The sequence below is a fragment of the Embiotoca jacksoni genome, unplaced genomic scaffold, assembly GCF_022577435.1.
Source record: "Embiotoca jacksoni isolate LCO1_2020_lvr unplaced genomic scaffold, fEmbJac1.0.p SCAF_1, whole genome shotgun sequence".
NCBI lineage: Eukaryota > Metazoa > Chordata > Actinopteri > Embiotocidae > Embiotoca > Embiotoca jacksoni.
Window position 1 is genome coordinate 3,099,344 of NW_027185229.1, and position 15,538 is coordinate 3,114,881.

Consider the following 15,538-nt stretch of genomic DNA (forward strand, 5'->3'; position numbering starts at 1 on the left):
CACCTCCTTCCATCACTATTCTCTAATAAACAACCGGTAAGGTCTGTTTTGTCTGGTTTTTCAAGAAATCAGTTGAGAGTTTTGACTTGGAAAAATGTTTTACAAAACTTTATACTTTGAGCATAAGTCAAACGGAAAGATCACAAACTATGAGAACAAGAGTACAAGATTATGTGTCTTATGGTCTTCAACGTCATTTTTAAGAAGAGAAACCGTGAATGTGAAGGTTTTTTTTCTTTCGATATTTTATTATAACCAATGCAATAAAATTAAATATATCAACTGATAAGTCAACATTATAGACCCATAAGCCACTAAAATTGCCCAAAGTCTTGCCAAGCTGTACTGTTGAGGGCACATCAGTTTCAGTTTGAACATATGACACGTGTGCTTTATTTTTTATTTAAATGGAAACTATTTCCTGGTTGATTTTAATGAGCAATGGCTCTTCTTCAGACAACTAAATAGATAAAAAGGGTTTTCATAAGTTTACGTATCGATGTTGTCACATTTAGTTTGGTCTAAAAGTCGACAGGTGTTATGTTATGACATGGTTATCTCTGGCGTAAAAGGGAAACCTTCAACTGAACTTGAAAAACCATCCTGCCATTGACCAAACTTAAATACTACATTTGGCCCCGGTTCACTGTAACAGCCTTGAGGGGTGGAAGAGAGACACTCCAGGGCTTGAACTGAGTGGATACCTGCCAACTCTGGAAAATGAAACTAGGTCTTCAAATCAAAGGCGTGATGTGCCTTCTTTCTAGACTTTCCAGCTGGTCTTATTTAGAAGGCAAATATCATGCAAACATCCAGTTCACCGAGCACTGCCACAACCAGTTTTTATTCCTGATACAGTTAATAATACAAAGGTCTATTGTTCTGCAGCACTGGGATAAATATAGGCTGTCTTAATGGTTTTTTTTTTTGGTATATACAGCACATGGTCCTTGCATTACCTTTAACATTGAACATTAAATGTTTTGATAGTGTCTGCTCATCCCAGTTTTTGTTTATTTTTTTATCTGCATTTTCAACCAAAGCTCCTATATTATCATTATTATTATTATTATTATTATTTTCATCATTATAGAAAATACATTGTTGTTCTGTGTACTTGCTCCCTTCGTGTCCATTCCTAGTATCTTCTTTCCCCTGAAAAATGAGCGTGGGATGCCTGCTGTTGTTCTCAGGAATTTTGGTGGGCGGTCTGCACACACACACACACACACACACACACACACACACACACACACACACACACACACACACACACACACACACACACACACACAGGCAGTCATAAATGCACCAGGTAGGGGTAATGCAATACCTAAGGTCATTGGTGCGTCGAATCACGTGACCTGGCTCTTCCACTCCCAGGACACCTTTGTCTTCACCCCGCCTCTGTCGGTCCACACCGGGCGTTGACGCAGCGGCAGGAGCAGCAGCAGCAAGTGTCAGGTGTCTCGCTGGTTTCACCAAACGGAAGTTCCTGCAGGTAAGACGAAACTCAGAGCAAAGACACGAAAATGTACGTAAATAACTAATAAGTTATATTAAAAAGGTGTATTTTGAGGGCTTTGAGTGAGTTTGTGATTGTTTAGTTGTAATAACGCCACTGCGCACACTCCGCCCGGCTCTCAGAGGACTCGCTGTCTTCGAGGTAATTGATGCCAAACCAGTCCAGCTGCTGAGTTTGTAGTCTCGGGATATGTGTAAATCCGTGTTACCAAGTAGAAACCTATGTTTTTATTGCTCCATAGCCCTTTTCTTTGATGTGTTATGAACGTTTTTCAGAGCCCTTACTGATAACACCTGGAATTAACCTTCTTCAAATGACATGTTGGCCACTGCTGAAGTCACGTCTCTCCTCTGCATGCCTCACTGCTGACTCTTCAGCTCAAGCTTCAGTTGTTTCCTCGTAAACACATGATTTTGTGCTGTTGTTAAAGACTAATTGCCTCATAGGTCAATTATGTGTTCAAGCAGTGTGGACTCCTCCTGATACTTATGAGTCATATTGTAAGCTGTTGTGGTTCATTTGTTACTGAGAAGAACTTTGCTTTAAGTGAGGTTCAGAAGTCAGTTTATCAGTTTTCTTGATAACTAGTGATGGAGGATCTAATTCATCTGCTGCTCGGATGATCAGATTTCAGAAGCTCCTATTAACAGGTAGCCTGTGATGTTTTCCCGGCTCCACCTGCAGTGGACTTCACCCCTTAAAGAAATAACGAATAAGTAAATCTCGTTACTAATGCTGCCTCTGATTGAGGTGATGTTCCTGTTATAAGCTTGGATTCAGAGAAACAGAGCCGGGAGTTGTGGAGGTGTTTTAATAAAGGCAAAGAATCCTTTTGTGAAATCTAGTGCTGATAATGTGACAAAGATGACTTATTTAAAATGATAATATTCGCTTGAAACACTCAGTAATGTGAGAAAGATTTTACTTTCAGGTTTCCAAACAGGTCACGCAACAAAAAGTCAGATCCTTAAAGCACAAAGATTGTTTTTACATACAGAAATAAGCATCCCTCGTCTCCACCCTATTCTTTCTTTTAAAAATCAGGAACATTCGCTGCTGTGTGTTGACGTACAGATGAGAGCCGAGTCGTACTATTCTCTTTACGCACTCATATCCAGAAAGACTTGTGTTTGAGTCTCCGTCTTTGTTGGGACTTCATTTGTTCTTCCTGTGTTCTTGCTCGACTTCCTTCAGCCGTCTAAGGTTTAAGGATATGCAAAACAGGTGGCTAGTCGACTCTAAACTCAGTCGACCAGCGCTGGTGTAATGGTGGCCGTCCCAGGGTGTGTCCCCTACCTTCCATGCAGTGCATGCAGGAATGGGCCCCAGCCCCCTCTGACATCCTGCAAAAAGGACGTGACAACTATGAAGTGCCTTCTCAGTACAGCCATTAAAATGTCAGTGCTGTAGCAACAGTACAACATGCAACTGAATGTAAACTAACTCACCTGTCGGGCCTAAAAACGTGTAGCAACAGCAAATAGCCTCGAGGTTTAAGATATAAGATGACCCTTCCTAACATTGTATTGCGTCTAACTCGGGTTTTTCTTTTGTTAGTGTTTGTCTGAGCTCATTTAGAAACCAAAACATTAGCCTGAGGCAAAATGGAAGTGATTAAATAAGCTCTAATACAAGTAGTTTATATGTAATGTCTGTCATGGAATATAATATTTATCCAAATTGATCGGACTTGGTGTCCTGTAAGAAGACTGTTTTTGAGCTTCGTTGAAGTTCGGTTCAAAGTCCTCAAACTTGTAACCAGTATTGCTCCGCGTGTGAGTGATGATGCAATATGTCTGCCTGAGTGAAAAGGCCCAGATAGTGAGATAAATGATTCATGAATCTATCATCTGTAGACAGTAGTGAGTTTAATTTACGATGGGAAACGTACAGTCGGAACATTAAAGGAAGATTCACAAAGAATTCACGGCCTGACGTTCGGCTGGTCTCCAAAACACAGAAAAGCTTATCTGAGGGCCGATCACACAGCTCTCAGTAAAGTGTGGGTTTGTCGGGGTGTAAATCATGACGCTCTGCTTTGCCTCTGATCCGCCGTGGTGAGCTATCCTCTCGTAATGACGACGTGCTCACGCTGAGCTTTGCTGTTTTCAGTTTGTGTTTCTATCTTGCGATCAAGTGGAACGAGCCGCGGTGCGAGTTGGAGCATGTTGACTCCTGTGTGTTTGCAGACATAACTGCAGGGGCTCATACAGTATATGTACACTGTATAGATGTATACTAAATGAATAAACAAGGCTGAAACTTATCTTGACACATAAATGTATATTGTAAGATATACATGTCATGTGGTAGATGACATGTATGGTAGGAAGGTTGATGGCAGCATCCACGTTTGTTATATAGACAAACTGTCTCCTGTCTGCGATCACTAATTTGCAGGTTTATAACGCGCTCTGTGTGAGTTTACACCTCGTCACACCTCCACTGACACACGCACCACAGAGAGCATGAACGTACGTGCGTTATAAACCTGCAAATGAATGATCGCAGACAGAGAGAACAGAAACAGTTGACCTCAGGTGCTGGCCTTTCCTGTCAAAAGTGATCCTGTTTTCAAGGAAACATTTCAGCTGCAATAGTTTCCTGTTCTTCCCTCTTCCTGGAAGCAGCTCTTGGGTGTGATGGAGAACCACCCGATCATTGTAGCAGTGCAGCCAGTTGCTGCCTGAACACACTCACATGGCCACCATCCATAAAAATGATGAGGAGAGGAAGATTATTTTGTGACAACAAGCAGATTAAACAGCGTTATTTGGAATCGGTCGGATAATACTCAGCTCCCACCAGCTTTGAGAAGAGGGGAATTACGTGTGTTGTAATACACGTGGGCGTGTTTGTGTTTCAGTTTCTCAGGTAGTCGGCAGAGATGGAAAGCGGTTCGTTCAATCGAAGGTCCTGGGCGACGCAGTCCCTGCGTGTGACAGCGAAGGAGCTGTCGCTCAGCGGCCGAGGGAAAAGCAACGCCATCGCAGAGCGCTTCTCCAAGTGAGTGACGCCTCCTGTTCACATCTCTGCTTTAAAAAAAAAAACTAAATACAAAGTCAGGGTTCTGTTTTAGTTTTTTCTTTCTGTTCAATGATGATGAATCTTAAGTCACATTCATATCTGTACTGTGAATAACTACATAGTTTATACGTTTAAAAAAAAAACATTTCTGCTCTTAAAACTTCCTGTAATACAAGTAAAAGCCAAAAAGGAACTTTTATTGAATCCTAATATTGAATGAATATTAAATACATTGTTAGATGACACCGTTCTGCAAAATAAATGTTTTGCCCATTCGGCCTCAGTCACAATTTCAGCTTCACCATGTTTTATGTCAATTATGATGCAAATACTTCAGATGAAATAGATGCAGAATGAATTTGAATGAATCTTTTCTGCAACCAGAAAACAGAGGATCACCTATTTGACTGAATAAGTTGTTAGCGATAAATAAAGGCAAATAAAAGCTCTTATTATTTTATGATTTATTGTGTTGCTTGTTTAAAATACACAAAGAATACTTCACATTACTCATGAATTGACCTGATCTAAAAAAGCTGAAAGATAAAATATCATCTAAACTTGGTTTCAAAAATTTAAAAACTATAACAAAAAAATAAATAAATCATAGTTTACTTTCTTGAAAGAAAACGTGAGGACTTGTGTACACTGTATGTGCTCCTTTTTGTGTCAAGTCAGCAGAGGTCAGTGTTTCCTCCTTTACTCAGGTACCAGAGAGCTGCTGAAGAGTCCAGTATGGAGAAGAGAAAAGCAGTAAGTATTTCTGTTAAGCTTGTCGAACAGATGGATGGTAGAAACATTTTATTTCCCAGTGACATCACTTTACAGATATGTCTCCCTGAAAACAGTTGTGAACAGTTACTCCTCAGTTTGATACACAAAAGACAAACTGAGGTTTCTCACACAAAGAGGAAACACTTAAGTAGATAGAGTGTCACTCCTCATGTTGGTTTCAGCTTTACGATGAGCCTCTCCCAGCAAACAGCACGGTCAAATGAACTGTATGTGTGCTGCACGTCTTACTGTATTTGCTCAGTAGCTGTTTGTGGTGCTAAAGAAATTACAGCATGCATGATGAGAGGTACACACACACACACACACACACACACACACACACACGCACACACACACACACACACACACACACACAGGCTCGCCATGCCAACACGCCAACACGCTGTCTCGGGCAAATGTCTTGTCCCGGGTAACCCCTCATTGGTCACTTGTTGCAGTGGGCCGGCTATCAAGCCACATAATCCCACTTCGGTGTAATCCTCCTGCAGTGCTGCAGGTTATCTGCTCCGTCAGGGAGACAGACTGATAAACAAACGTCGACGGAGATTAAATGATCCGCTAACACCATGAAGACATACAAGGTAACCGTGTCATGGTTGTGTGTAATATACTTATTATTTACCTGTGTGTGTGTGTGTGTGTGTGTGCGTGCATGTGTGTCAACCAGCTGATGAAAAGCTTGTTAGCTTCTTCACCGTTTGTTGAATGATCTTGCTGGTAATTATAGTGACACCAGCTTTTTTTTTTTCTCACTCCTATAGAAACGTGATATGAAGGCGTGAAGATAAGATATAATATAACTTTAATGAATGGAAGTTAGTTTCTGTCAAGATCTGCATATTCAAATTGTCTAGGTAACCATTACTTGTAATAATTTACATTTTAATCTGAAGTTCTGTAGATATTCGTAGCTAAGACTCGTGTCAGGCATGGCAGGTTTGAGCAGCGTGAGAGACCATCTGTCTGTGTGTGTGTGAGTGTGAGTGGGGAAGGGGCGGGGGTGGGGAAAGGGTGGGTGAAGGGGGGACTTGATTAGTATCAAATGATTCATCCATTAGATAAATTACATGAGTCAGTGACTAGAAATCATTAAAAATGTGGACGTCACTTTAGTCTCTGGAAGCTAAAGATGAGCAGAAATTATTATATTTTCTCTTTAATATTGAGTTTCAATCAGCAAATTCATTGATAAATGGAAAATAATCGCGGTATGAGTCTGAGAGATTAGTTTTATCCCTTTTATCCGGGCCTGTGCGGAGTTTACATGTTCTCCGTGTGCCTGCTACCCCGGCTTCCTCCCGCCGTCCAAAAAAACATGCGTGTCAGGTTAATTGGTGATTCTACAAATGTCCATTAGGTGTGAATGAGAGCGTGAACGCTCTTTGTTTCCGTCTGTCTCTATGTGTTGGCCCTGTGATGGACTGGCGACCTGTCTTGGGTGTACCTTGTGTACCCTATGTACCCTGTGTACCCTGTGTACCCTGCCTTTGCCCAAAGTGAGCTGGGATAGGCTCCAGCCCCCCCCCAGGATAAAAGCGGGTATAGATAATGGACGGATGGATCGTAACTTGATATTAGGGCATCTTCCCCTCACAGTTTCTGTGTTGGAGTTTTTCTGAGTGGTCATCATGAGGTCAGATCTTTTTATCCAAGACTTACTTTCCCCCTTCAACCACCGAATCTGCAAAACAAACACTCCTAAAAACCAACTGCTCCTCATGCATCATCTAGTGCCACTGGTTTCAGGAATAATGATAGCAGCTCAGTGGATCTGATAACTGTGTTCAGTCCTTGTAGCTCCAGTAATACAGGTCCGTATTAGTGAGAACACACAGAGGATAAACTAATAAAATGGGTTCGGGTCTGTGGTCTCCCAATCATAGTTAGTTTTATGTAAAATATTTGGCAATTATATTTCATAAACCCTAAAAGAAACTGCAGACATATTGCTTGATATTATGTGATGTGGCTCTTCTGACTCTGCACTGATTTGGATTGAAGTTAAGAACTGACTAATGTGTTTGATGAAAGAATGAGTATCTGATGTCAGTTAAATAATACTGTTTAAAATTTGGTGTAAAGAATTACTACTTCCTGTTTCACATTTATGACAGACTTTACCAGTTTTAATTTTTTTTAATTGATTTGTCTACTCTTCTTTATTTCGTGCTGTTTTCTGCCTTCTCTAAAACATTTGCAGTCTGTTAATGTAAACTCTGCAGACACATTTTTTTTTTACCAGTCTTATCTTCTGAGTGAAAAAAAAAAAGCCTCCGCAGTGAACAAAGAGTTAACTTTTCCCTGAATGTATCATTTCCTGCTCTGGTTTCCTGGCTATTCTGTCTGTCTCTGTCTCTCACTTTCCTGGTGTTGAAGAGGGCTGGACCAACTCTCACCAGCAGAGTTTGGTTTTAGCTGTTAGCATCTGGGAGAGTTTGAACCTCTCGCTGTCTCGCTGCACGCCGACCTGTGAAGAAGGACTCTCCCTTTCCTCGCTGTCTAGCTGTTCGCAGAAAGTGAACTTTATTTTTTGTTGTATTTGCCTGAGAAAAGGGGAACAATCTCGTCACTGTCCGGTTCTTTCCATTCAGCCTGGACTTGGCTCACAAAGACAGTAATTGTGCTTCTGTTTTTTTGTCCCTTGTTGGAGGCTTTTTGTCCCTTTTGTTCGGTCCTTTTTCCTGAACTTCTTATTTCTTTCTCTTTTAGTCTGTCCGCATGTTAATATAACTCCTCTTTAGATGTCATTTGATGTACTAAAGCTGAATGTCTTTTAGGTGTGTTTTTGTTTGTCATCTCTAATAATCTCTAATTTAGGTTGAAAATCTATTGGTAGTTTGTATTTTTGAGGAATTATGATTAACCTTTATACAAAGGCTCTCATTCAGTCTCAGTGAGTTATAAGTTAATTTGTTTATTTGTCCGCGGCTGATTTATTCTCATTTCCAGATCCTCTTTTTTTCCGATGAGTAATTCCTCTTTTATAATGAAGGAAGTTCCTGCCGACCGCAGCGCAGCGCGCCTCCCGCTGTTCGCTCGTTTTGTTTGCTGTGGTGAACAGAGTCTTCAGAGTCCTCGGTGGTTTTTAGGAAAGGTGAAATTGTCATGTGGAAAGGAATGCAGTTGGAAAATGTGCCTGCATGCTCAGCCCTGTTCAAGACTTCTGCAGCTACAGCATAACATCTACTTCCTGGAGCAGCTTTGAACAGCTGTTCAGTTAATCTGTCAGTGAGGCCAAATTCAGATTCAGGCATTTCCTTTATTCCATTGTATTTAACTGAGGTTGAAGCTGTGGCTGCTAAATGAACATACTTTTAGAAGTTAGTCTCCATACAGAGAAGCCATTTTAATTTCACAGTAAGAACGACGTACTCACAGTTTTCCTCTCTTCCTCTCAGTCCGTTGAGAGTGCAGCACCGTCCCCGCGGACCGGCAACCTGAGTGCTCTGAAGAAGCGCTGGGAGCAGGCGGGAAACCTCCATCAAACCAAGCCTCCGTCCTCTGCTCCGCCTCAGAGCCAGTCCGTCTCTCGCCGCAGACCTCCATCCCTCACCAGGCCGGCGTCCATCAGTGAGCGCTGTCCTCCAGTGAAGAGCCCGGGCCCGCTGACCGAGCAGCCGCCAGCCGGTCGAGTCCAGCCGCCGCCAGCACCTCCTGAAGGTGACGAACAGGGAGGGATGGACGGGGACGAGCTGACACACGGCAGGAGACCTGAAAAGCTCGAACAGCAAGTTCCAACCAGCCCGTGTGCCTCTTTTGAAAAACCCAGAGTGCCACTGAACAACCTGAAGATGAAGTTCGAGCAGGGACAGGACGGCGGAGGCAAGGTACAGTATTCAGTCAGTAATCATGAGGTCATCGTCCATAAATAACATTAAAGGGACTTTAATGTGCAAGGTCATCACTTTCTGCTTTGTACAAACATTAAATCACGACCAAACCGCCACACAACTTCTGCATACTTTCAAAATGATTAGAGATCCTATTTGTTTGGATGAGTACTTCATGAATGAGCCTCTAAACTCCCTCCGCTCTGCAACAGCTGTGCATTTTATGCCATCGGCCACGTTTCCAAGGACTTAACTGTAACAACCCTGTTGATGGTGGGATTTACTGTCCTGATGTTGTAAAACATTGGTATGTTTTCTCAACTGCTCTGGAGAAAAAGGGTGCAACTTTAACCTGAAGTTGCTTCTGCAGCCACAATTAATTTGCATCTTCGGAGGAAATCTTAAATCTGAATTCACAATAATCTATCAATTATTATCAGTTTGCTTTACAGCAATTAAACCAAAGTAGAAAACATATATGGTATATAATTTTGAAGTAATACGTTTGTAAAGGAAAGAGAAGATCTAAGTATGCAGGAATATTTAGTTCTCAGCATATTTCTGTATTTAAGATTTTCATATTCCAGTTTCTTTTCAGATGTATTCTCCCTGTTGTACTCTGCTTCCTGTATTTTAAGAAGTCGTCGTCTTCCACCTGAATTTGCCTTCGTCTCCCCCCCCCCCCCGCCCGGTTTCCTTTTTTCTCCGTGTCGTTCTCCTTCTCGGCCCAAAAACAACAAGCGCTCTCCGTTCCTCACCTTCCACATCGCAAGAATGCAGGAACATTCCTGACCTCAGGCTGTCTCCTTCCTCACAGGATCACCTCTGAGGAACGGCTGTCTTCTTCTCTCTTTTAATTAGCTGCAGGGTGTACGCCGCTCCTTCCTGGGAGTCCGTGTTTTTGTGTCGAATTCAAATTTTTAGTCAAATGAGAGGAACACAGCCCTCCTGTCATGCCGTTTTAATTAGCGTGCACGTTCTAACTTTTGCAGTTGCGTTATGGTTCTCCAGTTTCGTCTTTTTGAGGACGATTACATCACCACTAGGAAACAGGAACCCTGTCAGTGCTGTTCTGAAAAGGCTGAATACCCCTTTAATCAAGTACAATAGGTGAATGCACCCTTGCTTTTGTGTTCTGCTCGGCTCGGTGTTCGGAGGAAGATGGTGGCCCAACAGGAAGTCACAGCTCCAGTGAAGAAGCCTGAAAGAAACGGTGCTGGTTTTAAGTGGCTCAAACTCTTTTTTTCCATTCAAGTGTGCAGAGAGAGAAACTGTCTGGTTTCATCATTAGTGTTGGTGACACGTGGGCACACACGCACACACACACACACACACACGCACACGCGCACACACACACACACACACACACACACACACACACACACACACACACACAGAGTTTTAGTGAAGGACAGCGGGTCAAACATGTCACTGCAGACAGCAGTGATACTAGTTATTACGAGGTATTTAATGGATGCTTGGAAAAAATATCCACTTTATTTTACTTAAATATATCTTCTGGTTGTATCATAGACTTCCATTAAAGGTGCTTTCTTACCTCAGAGGACAATTTCTGCTGCTAACAGAAGTAAAACTCTCCACTCTCGACCTCGTGTCTGGTTTGTCTTCAGAGCGGCGCTGCTGAGACGGAGTCTGTGGTTTGGTGCTCAGTGGATAATGTTCCAAGGATCTTTTTATGACACGACATCCATGTGGCGTCTGAGTGATCAGGCGAGAATGCAGATGGGAGGAGGAGCTAGTTACAGTGACCCTGAAAACTTTGATTTTAAAGGCTGCAGATATTCCAAGAATGATTCTGGATAAAACAGGAAACACTGCAGAGATTTCAAAGTCATTTAAAATATGTCTTTTTCTTTTTTAGATTTGTTGTTTTTGAGAACATAACTTCTTCATACTCGGCACAGTGCAGAGCTTTATATGACGCTTTAACACCGGTCCTGATGACTGATCGCATTCATTCTGAGTCACGAGCTGTGAAGCTTTTTTCCAATAAGAAATGAGAATGTTGTTAATAAAGAAATGTGGGAATCAGTTTAAATCATCAGAGTTGGTGCTCTGGTTTCTAGGCCCATCTTTGTCTTTTTCTCTTGTAGGTTGGCAGGACAACTCTGCGCAGTTCTTCATCAGAGGACATGGAGCAGCACAGCGGTGAGCAACGATCAGCTGATTAATCAACATTTTCTATGTGCGTCTAAAGCAAAGCGTTGACTCTGATCTCCTCTTCATCTGTAGGTCTGTCTGTGTTGGACAGAGCGCTGGAGTCTTCATCGCTGAGGGAGAAGATGGCCAAGTACCAGGCTGCTGTTTCTAAACAAGGAGCCGCTCGCTCTGTGAGATGATTTTAAAATGTTGAAAAACATATAAGCAAGAAAAATATAGTCTCAAAAGATGCAAAAAAACACGGATATTAAAACATTTGCATGACGACTTTAAAGGCTTAAATCCAAACAAAAACCATAACTAAATGCTGTTCATTTATGTTTTCACACATCACTTAAACATATTTAATTTTGTAATGATTCTGTATTATATTGTGTTTTCAGAAATTGCTCATTTCTAAATACTTCGAATAGTTTTAAATATGAATTAAAGAACAGCAGAAACAAGGTCTCGGCCCCTAAATGGAGCTGTTCTGTTCTGTTCTGTTGTATAAGAGAAAGAAGGAAGTACAAAATGATTTATTATGCGACAACAAATTTACACCAGTGTTTGTTTTCCTTCAGGCTGCAACTTCAGAGGTTTCTGCTCCAAAACCATCTGCAGCTGTCAACGAGAAACACACACTTGGACCTGAGTGCAACGGTGAGTCTTGGAGGAAATATCTCATTTATAAATACAGAAAAACACATCATTTCTAACTTTGACACTCGGAGTGAGATCTCAGTCACTGAGCAGCAACTGAGCTCATTCCATGTCTTGCCTGTTTCAGGTGAGAGCGCGGAGCAGCCCAAAGCATCCAGAGTGAGTCATCACAGCAGACATGCACGGACCATTATATGTACAAAAAACAAAAAACAATTTCAAGTGCTGTTAGGAATACATTTAACTGGATTATTTATCTTTTTAGAAGTTCTGCCTGCCGGCGAGGGAGACCTGCGTCGCCTGTCAGAAGACGGTGTATCCTCTGGAGAGACTGGTGGCTCATCAGCAGGTCTACCACAAGAGCTGCTTCCGCTGTAGTCACTGCAGCACAACGCTGAGGTAAATCTAGACGGAAAGATTTCATAGAAATGGAGGGAAAATCATTCTCAAGCTTCTAACATCCTTTCTCCCGTCTGCTCCCAGTCTCGGGAACTACGCCTCTCTGCATGGAACCATCTACTGCAAGCCCCACTTCAGCCAGCTGTTCAAAGCCAAAGGAAACTACGACGAAGGCTTCGGCCATCGGCCTCATAAGGAGCTCTGGGAGCCGCGAGCCGACGAAGACGAAGGTGAGGAAGCAGCGAAACCGCAAGAACAAGAGAAACCGGCGGCAGTGGCGCGTCCAGCTGTGTCCGACACTCGGGCAGCTCCAGCTGTGGAGGAGTCTCCGCAGGTGAAGGTGACAGACCTCACTGCCTTACTGGAGACCCGAGTGCAGCCGCACGCCGCGGAGAAAGATCAGTCTGCAGAGAAATCAGGGGAGAAACGCAGGCTGAGGATCGCCTGGCCTCCTCCGGGCGGGGAGGGCCACTCCGGGAGCGCAGCACTCAGCCCCGTCACGGAGGGCGTCACCTCCGGCCGACCCTGGAGGGCCAAGTGGCCTCCAGAGGACGACGCGCCGCCATCGTTCCAGAGCACGGAGCGGACCGAGCTGAAGAGCCTGAGGAGGAGCTCGTCCATGAAGGAGCGCAGCCGGCCTTTTACACTCGCACCCAAACCCAAAGACGAAACCGGTCCGGGTGTTCGGGAGCCTCGTCGGCCACTCAAATCACTGCTGGACTGGAGAGCGTCGTTCGAGGACAAGAAATCATCTGAAGAGCCGAAGACAGGAAGCAAGTCAGACGTCCAGCAGGAGAAGAAGCTGCCTCAGATACAGCGTGAAGACGCGGCAGGTGAGACCATCTCAGAGGGACAAGAAGAAGACAGAGACAAACCAAAAGGAGACGCAGCTGCAGACAAGACGGCCGTGGAGGGGGGCTCGCTGAGGAGCCTCTCTCCTGACATGTCGCCTTGCCCTTCGCCACCTCCGCAGCCGAAGCAGCACCGCACGTCCCAGGACGTGGGCTTCTGGGAGCAGGACAAGGAGGGAAGCGACGCCGAGGAGCTGAGCGCCGAGGATATAATCAAGAGGAACCGCTACTACGAGGAGGAGGAGGAGGAGTCATAGGAACACCTCACAATCTCGTTGCCACGTCATAAAACACTCTGTGAAGTTTTGTTTTCTCAGTTTTGTGTAGATGATAAATTTTGCTTTGCCAGATTTTTAGTGTTCATGGAGAGATGCAAACATGCCGCGTAGGTTTGTGAATATAACTGCTTTTAACTGTTAAAATGTTTGATTTTGTTTTGGTTAATATTTTAATTATACACCTTTTTTCATGACTCCTGATTATGCTGGAGAGTTGGCCTCCCTTAGATGGATCACCAGTGAATATAATTTGCAGCTGGTGTGTCCAGAAACCGACTTTTAAGTGGCACTTAATGGTACTTTTTCATTCCAGGCAGCATAAAGCAAAACAGCCATGAAGTGTCGTGTGTAGAAGACAGCGAAACATCTAAATATCTGTATTTTTAAGATGTCGGAGAACGAATGTGTGTTCATATAGTAGTTCAGATATTTACATAATAATTTAAATTGCAAAAAAAAAAAAGGGAAAGAAATACAAAACGGAACCAAATGAGCGTCTGCTGGATTCGGTTTTCTCGTCTGTTCTCAGGAATAAAACTGTCGGTGTTGGTTCTCCCTGAAATTACTTGATATTTCCATCCTCACATAATCATGAGTGTCACATCACTACAGTGCAGACTGTCATTTTTTTTGGCATTTTGTCACATGTGGCATTTATGATATCCGGATGCAACCTGCTGTGACTGTTATTGAGTCTTTAACAAACACCTGACTCGTCTTTAAATGTAAATAACAGACAAGTCAGGGAACTATAACAACATCGGGGGGCTCTCTGTGGTTTGGTAAAATAAGAACTGGCACTGAAAGGGTAAATTAAATAAGGGCTCATCTCAATCATAAGTGTATCTGTGTAAAGAACTGCTCAACTCTGGATTTATATTGGAAACTTTTCAGCCTGTTTGAATTTCTGTCCTGAAATATTTTTTTTTATCTCCTCTCCCACGTTGAATGAGAACGTTTAATTAACCAAAGTTTGTACTGGCAGCCATCTTCTCAGCGTGATATCTCAATATGTTTCATCTCTCGGGGCCTTCTGATCTTATTTTTGTGTTTTAACCTCATTAAACGTGTAATCCAGTTTCTATTGTTTGTTAAAACACTTTGTGCTTGGAAACGGCCCAAACTCTTTTCTATTTTATAATTTCTATGTAAAATATGTTTGCACAAATAATTTTTATTAATTTGTATTATGACACATTGGATCTTTAAGCTGTTGTTGAAACACAAATAAACTTTATCAATAAGGACATTAAGAGTTTGCACAATGATACATCTTCCTCACTCCCAGACTCGTGGTGCGTTCAGGAACAGAAGTTTTAAATATGAATGCACCGTCTCATAAACTAAACGGGAACATCGAGGTCCATCCAGACTTGAATTCACCGATTAATTGGATGTATGATGAGCACACAGCTGCCTGCCTCCTGGTCTGTGCGCATCTCTCACAGTAGACTATTGTCCCCAGATGTCTTCAGACTATAATCACAACACACCATCTATCCTCATTATCTTGTAACCGGCGAATGCATCGATTTCCATCCGAAAAGAAACAAGCTGTGAATGTTACTGAGCCAAAGAAAGCTGGATGTTAAATATTATCTCCAACCCATCTGCAGGTTTCATGGATTTCCTCCATTGTCTCTCCTCCTGCTCATTCTCTCGTCTGAGGACAGCGTTGTACTCCTGACAATGAAAAAACAAGCAGCTGATACCTGCCCATCCAGAAGCACTGCTGCTGTACTTAAATACCAAACTTTATACATTTTATATGTTAAGACATCCGAGCTGTTGACACAAAAAACCTCCAGCATCCATCGGCCCACATGATGCCATAAATTAAACGCTTCTTTCGACATCATCGCCGCTTTATATTTTATATAACGTTGACTGAAAGACCTGTATCAGAAATGAACAGACCTTTGTTCTTCATTTCATCCTGTTACTACAACACACAACTGTGGGAGAGCTGAGAATATTTTTTAATACATAATTTGTGGGTTGAACAATTTT

At 42.7% G+C, this 15,538-nt stretch overlaps 1 protein-coding gene and 1 long non-coding RNA gene across 2 annotated transcripts; one reads left to right on the top strand and one right to left on the bottom strand.

Annotated features, from left to right (window-relative positions):
• The first annotated feature begins 1,372 nt into the window (after positions 1 to 1,372).
• Positions 1,373 to 14,777, top strand: LOC138202096 (LIM domain and actin-binding protein 1-like). The gene is made up of 10 exons (XM_069155829.1): positions 1,373 to 1,501; positions 4,392 to 4,531; positions 5,260 to 5,305; positions 8,746 to 9,174; positions 11,292 to 11,346; positions 11,431 to 11,528; positions 11,922 to 12,000; positions 12,128 to 12,159; positions 12,266 to 12,399; positions 12,484 to 14,777. Exons 2-10 carry the CDS (start codon positions 4,413 to 4,415, stop codon positions 13,505 to 13,507), a joined length of 2,016 nt encoding a protein of 671 aa, XP_069011930.1. The 5' UTR covers positions 1,373 to 1,501; positions 4,392 to 4,412; the 3' UTR covers positions 13,508 to 14,777.
• On the bottom strand, positions 2,797 to 10,177 carry LOC138202102 (uncharacterized). The gene is made up of 3 exons (XR_011178627.1): positions 9,936 to 10,177; positions 8,724 to 9,132; positions 2,797 to 2,868 (listed from the first exon to the last, which is right to left on the bottom strand). It is a non-coding gene; the product is annotated as an uncharacterized lncRNA (long non-coding RNA).
• Positions 14,778 to 15,538: the final 761 nt, after the last annotated feature.